This window comes from Cebus imitator, unplaced genomic scaffold (assembly GCF_001604975.1).
Source record: "Cebus imitator isolate Cc_AM_T3 unplaced genomic scaffold, Cebus_imitator-1.0 Scaffold48, whole genome shotgun sequence".
Lineage (NCBI taxonomy): Eukaryota > Metazoa > Chordata > Mammalia > Primates > Cebidae > Cebus > Cebus imitator.
In genome coordinates, this window is record NW_016107363.1 from 6,400,084 (window position 1) to 6,405,891 (window position 5,808).

General features: G+C 53.4%; 1 protein-coding gene across 1 annotated transcript in view; it reads left to right on the forward strand.

The window, feature by feature from the left end:
- Window positions 1-989: 989 nt before the first annotated feature.
- Window positions 990-5,808, forward strand: part of ACOX2 (acyl-CoA oxidase 2) — a 33,221-nt gene continuing 28,402 nt past the window's right edge. The window contains exons 1-5 of the mRNA XM_037738115.1: window positions 990-1,142; window positions 3,036-3,285; window positions 3,709-3,871; window positions 4,085-4,236; window positions 4,678-4,785. Coding sequence (XP_037594043.1) covers window positions 3,126-3,285; window positions 3,709-3,871; window positions 4,085-4,236; window positions 4,678-4,785 — 583 coding nt within the window. The 5' untranslated portion in view covers window positions 990-1,142; window positions 3,036-3,125. The remainder of the gene's footprint in view (window positions 1,143-3,035; window positions 3,286-3,708; window positions 3,872-4,084; window positions 4,237-4,677; window positions 4,786-5,808) is intronic.

The window sequence follows — 5,808 nt, forward strand, 5'->3', positions numbered from 1 at the left end:
CATTGCCATGGTCAGTGATAGCGTAACTCCTTGGCAGCGGTGAATCCAGTTAGAAGTGAAAACTTTCACCTCCAAACAGTGAGGCCAAGGCCACCTTCCCTGAAACCACTGCCCATGGCAATGAGAACTGCCAGGAAGCTGAGCCCCACAGCTCCACGAGGATCTATTAGGTAATAAGTCTCAAAGCTTGGGCCACCGATCCTGCCTCCTCCTGCAGACACAAGCTAGACAATACCTTGGGGATAGATGGGGTGCTGTGAGGTTCCTTATTGAGCAAATACCTCACATTATAGGGGAGGTCAAGGCCTCGAAAGGGAGGACCCCTGCTCAGAGTCAACATGGCTCAGAGGTCCTGCCAGAACAGGAGCCTTGATCTCCCACTGGCCTCCTGATTTCTTTCCCAATCTTACACAAATGCGTTACGTAATCTATTTACGGTACAAACCCGAACAAAGTGACATCCCCTCCCTGAGCTTGTTTCCTTACCTGCAAAATGGGGAGCTGCATCTGACTTTCCAAGTGGTTATGCAGGGAGGGAACCTCTAAGCCTCTCATCCGTCTCCCGAAGACCGGCTCCCATCTGGATCCCACACACTACAGATGGATGCTCCACAAATATTTGTCTAGGGAATGTCAGGGGATGCTAAGCATAAGACAAGCCACATGTTAGAGCAGAAACACAGGGAGAGAGGAAAATCATATGCCTTACAGAGCAACCCTTTCATGTAAGGACCTTCTGGAGGGAGCCTGTTAAGCTCCTGTGATATTAACAGCTGAGTCCCTGAAGGGCACACAATGAAATATCAGCAAAGACCGGGATATCACTTTGGAAACACTGCTGGGGTACACAGTTTTGGGCACAAGCAGTAACACAGAAATTCCTGGCTTTGAGATGGAAGGGTTCCACACACAGCAGTCCTCGGGGCAGCCCCAGCCCCTGGCGCGGAGGTCACACCCATGCAGGAAGAGAAGGAGGACAGAGCTCAGCAAGCCGGAGCGCGGGCCAAACAGGGCTCTCAGCTGCTGCGTTCCAGCCCCTCTGTGGGAGGAGAGAAGGGCAGGACCACAAGCCTGCCAGAGGCTGCGTTGCGGCCTGCAGTCAGGCGGAAAGGCCAACCTAACCCAGGACAGAGGGGAGCCAGGTGAGCCAGGCTGCGGGGCGGGGACGGACGGGGAGACCCCAGAGGACGCGGCGCCCTCGCGATGACCTTGTCCGCAGCTCGGGGGGCCCCTGGGCAACTCTTCCTTTTCTGGGCACCTCCTGCAAACCAGGCCCTGCACTAAGTGTCAGGGTTACAGCGTGACGGTGACAAAGATCACGGCCCTCTTGCAGTTTCCGTGTTAGCAGCGGGAAGACGGAAGCAAACAAAAACATACGAAATGAGTAAATGACCTCGAATGTCAGAAGGGGGTAACTGAAACGAGAAAAAGGAGAGCGGAGTGAGGAGGACAGGGAACGCTGGGGAGGGCGCGTGGGGTTTTATAGAGGGTGGCCTCTTTCAGGTTAAATGAGGCTCAATGCAAAGAGCCATAGTGATTTGAAGAAACGGGGTTCTGGGCAGGGGGAGCAGCCCCAGCAAAAGCTGGCAGTGGCAGGGAGGCCTGGGCATTCAGAACAGCAAGGAGGCGGGGGCAGCAGCGCAAGGAGAGGCAAGGCGGGTGGAGAAGAGCCGCACTGGACTCCGGGGGCAGAGGATGGGGGCCCCTTGCCAGCACCCCCGCAGCCTGCTAGGGGTATTGGTTTGAAAGCCTGCATATGAATCTCACTTGCTACATGTGGCTGCATGGTCTTATAAAGTCTCCTCCCTTTCCAAGGCCCACGTCCTCTCCATCAAACGGTAATAACAGTAGCGCATCTGTCAGGCTGAGGTGAGGAAGGAAGGGGATGAAAAGCATGGCAGCCTGCGGGAAAGACGCACAGACGCCTGCTGAGAGCTAGGAAATGCAGAGCTGGCCTCCTGGGCCTTGTAGGAGGAACATGTAAGGAAATAAGAACTTGTTCCTGACACTAAGAACACCCAGGGGGCCATGGAGCTGGACCTGGACCTTGCTGAGAGGGAGCAGCAGAAGCAAAGGGTAGGAAGAGAGAGGAGAGGCCCGCGATGAGGGCGGTAACTTGTCACAGGAGAGAGGCAGCGGAGTGGGAGGCTGGTAGACACAGCAAGGACTCCATTCCACAAGCAGCGGCCAGGAGGAGCAGACTCCAAGCGGGAGACGAAAACAATGTGATTTGCATGACTTCACCTGGCACCTGGGAGAACAGACAAGAGGGCCACTGAGGCCAAGTAAGAGATAACAGTGGCCTGGGTGCTAGCCAAGGAGACAGCAAGAGCAGATAGACCCAAGAGACTTGTGAAGTAGGATGGACCGCACCTCGCGGTTGCCTCACTGTGGAGGAATGGGGGCTTCTCAGAGGCCAAGCATTTGTTGTGAAGGAGGCAGGGCCTGCCCTGGCTATGAAAGACACAGGGGTTTTAGGGGAACATTCACAAGCAGGGAGCAGGCTTCCACCCTCAGTTCCACAAAACACCTGCAGGGCTCACAGAAATGGGGCTGAATTATCCTAGAACTTATGAGCAGCTGAATGACACCGAGGCGCTCCCAGTCATTCTCCACAGTGGAGCTGCAGTGTGGACAAGGCGTGTGCTTTGTGGTGAGACCCCATCCAACTCCTGGCCATCTCCAGCTACGTGGCTAGGGGCCACTCAACTTCTCCAGGATTGTTTTCTTCAGGTGTAACCTTCACAGACTTTTTGTGAAGACTGCCCAAGGCAATGCAGGTAACACAAACTGCAGTGGATAGAGCCCAGTCTTTGGGGTCAGGCCCTGTCCAATCTTGGCTAACAAGTATTGAACAAACAGGTACCAGGCAATGACTGCATACCATGCCTACCATGCACACAGTGCCTGGTCCACAGCCAGCGTCCACAGGGCGAGTGTGGAAGTGGAGTGGCATTCAAGTACTTAGGGATGTCTTTCTTCTGCCCACCAGCCCTGGCTGACACCCAGCCCTAGGCAGTTCCTCTCACACACAGGTTTTTTGCACTGCCCAAGCTCAGAGCAGACCCTCAGAGCAGCCGGGTCGGAAGTGTGTCTCCTCAGTCACCAGACAGATCCAGGATAGGATGGGCAGCCCAGTGCACCGAGTTTCATTGGGGGATACCTGGAGCAGACAAATGCACCCCGACATAGAGAGCGAGAGACATATGCAGTCCTTTGACGTGGAACGGCTCACCAACATCCTCGATGGAGGTGCCCAGAACACTGCGCTCCGGAGGAAAGTTGGTAAGGGGAAGCTGGGGAATGGGACATCTGCTTTATGCCCCAGGCTTCTCTGGTCAGAGTCCTTCATTAGCAGTCCTGCCTCAACATAACAAATTTTGCCCTTGAAATTCCACTGTTAGAGATTCATTCCTTTGAACTGTAAAGACAGTCTTTACATGCCAACATTGCCTGAGCCCACCTGAGGGATAGAAGAGTCCTAGGCGGCAGAAAACCTGGAATCTGGTCCTAAAATTCTGCCACCACATAGCTTTGTAACCTTGGGCAATTCACTTTCCCACCACTGGTCCTCAGTTCTGTCATCTGTAAAATAACAATAATGTCTGATTTACTTTCCAGATCCATGAGGCAAGTGGGTGAGAAGATTTGAAGGTGCCAGAAACCTCACCCCAGGTCCCTAAGCCCTCTGTTCTCTGTCCTCTGTAGAGAGCATCATCCACAGTTATCCAGAGTTTAGCCGTGAGGACAATTATTTCATGACCCAGAATGAGCGTTACAAGGCTGCCATGCGGAGGGCATTCCACATCCAATTGATAGCACAACGCCTGGGTTGGTTGGCAGATGGTCGTGAATTAGGCTATGCTTACAGGTACTCACTCCTGGGGCAGCTCCACTAGAGAAGGATATACCTGGGATCACCTGGAAACCCCCCAGCCCCATGAGCCATTTTTCCCAACAAAGGGAAGACTTACTAGGAAACCAGGAGGGAGGTGTCCCTTATCTCTTTTACTCTGCTCAGGCAGTGTGTACCTGGGCCCCTGTCTCCAATAGGCTACTCAACTACAGCATCTCGCCCCAACAGAGCCCTTTCTGGAGACGTGGCCTTAAATATACACAGAGTCTTCCTGAAAGCCCTCAGGAGTCTGGGCACAGAGGAGCAGATTGCCAAATGGGACCCACTCTGCAAAAACAACCAGATCATCGCAACATATGCTCAGACAGAGTTGGGACATGGTGAGCCAGGACTGCTGCATGTGGTGTGTAGGTTGTGCACTGCAAAACTCCAGAGGGCCCATTCACATCTCAGTAGCCATAGGTTCCTATACTCCGAGGAACATATGCTTCCTATGAAAAACATTTCAGCAGATGGCAGTCAAGGGGCTTGAGGAAGGGGTGCTGCCTTCTAATTTGCACATATTGTATGAGCTGCCTGTGGGGCAAGTCATTCCTTCCAGAAACATCAGCACCCATCCCTTGTCATAGACTGGCTAGAGGGGACTGTGTGTCCCACACACAGCCCGCAGATGAAAGGCGAGAACTGCCTGTAAGTACAGCTGGGAGCTGAGCCCCACTCCATACTTTGCTGATGCCTAAGATTCAGGCCCACCTGCAAGCAGTTTCCCAGGTAAGAACCTCACCTGGGGCCAATGTCTAACAGCCCTCCTTGATCCTAAGGGACATTCCTTCAGGGCCTGGAGACTGAAGCCACCTATGACGCAGCCACCCAGGAGTTTGTGATACACAGCCCCACGCTGACTGCCACCAAATGGTGGCCTGGAGACTGTGAGTATCCTTCCACCCCCCTTCCTTATCTCTCCCCAAGTAGAGCAATGTTGAGGGTAGAATAGCACTGGCTTTGAGGTCCAACAGCCCTCAGATTGATTTTCTGTTCTAAGCTGCTGACCTTGGGCAAGTCAGTTCACCTCCCTGAGCCTCATGTTCTTACTCTGTAAAATAGGTGGGATATTAAACATTTCATTAGTGAGTGGCTGGAAAGTCCCAAAAGAACTTTGAAGTAGAGGAGGCAGTCGACCCATGAGAGACAAGGCCTCACACTCATAAACACACACACACACACACACACACACACACTTGGTCTAGTCCCAGGCACTCTCCACAACCCCAGTTCCTCTCATCTCCCGAGTTAGTGGGAGAGCTTACCACCAGCTAGAGCACAAGCCCTGTGATGACACAGTGAAAAGAACACGCCTCCCTGCGCCTGCGGCAGACATCCAGGAAGGCTCACGCCCACCACCAGCACCAATCAGGCCACCAACGCCGTACCTCCCATCACGGCCACCAGGTGGCGGCCACATCCAGCGTCCCTGAGGCTCGGTGATTTACCAAGCCCCAAGAAGGGGTTCTCCTTCAAACTTGAGAATTTACCTCTGAGGACACATCTGTGGCACCTGGGGACCCACACCTTGTGTGGAAAAAAATTAAAACAAATATGAGGAGTCCAACTAAAACAGGAGAGTAACAGAAATGAGAGACACAGAGAGAGGGAGACAGGCAGAGACCAGAGACATAAGAGAGAGACACGAGCCAGGAGTGGTGGCTCACACCTATAATCCCAGCATTTTGAGAGGCTGATGCGGGTAGATCACTTGAGGCCAGGAGTTTGAGACCAGCCTGGCCAACATGGTGAAACCCTGTCTTAACTAAAAATATAAAAATCAGCCAGGTAGCCGGGCGCGGTGGCTCAAGCCTGTAATCCCAGCACTTTGGGAGGCCGAGGCGGGTGGATCATGAGGTCAAGAGATCGAGACCATCCTGGTCAACATGGTGAAACCCCGTCTCTACTAA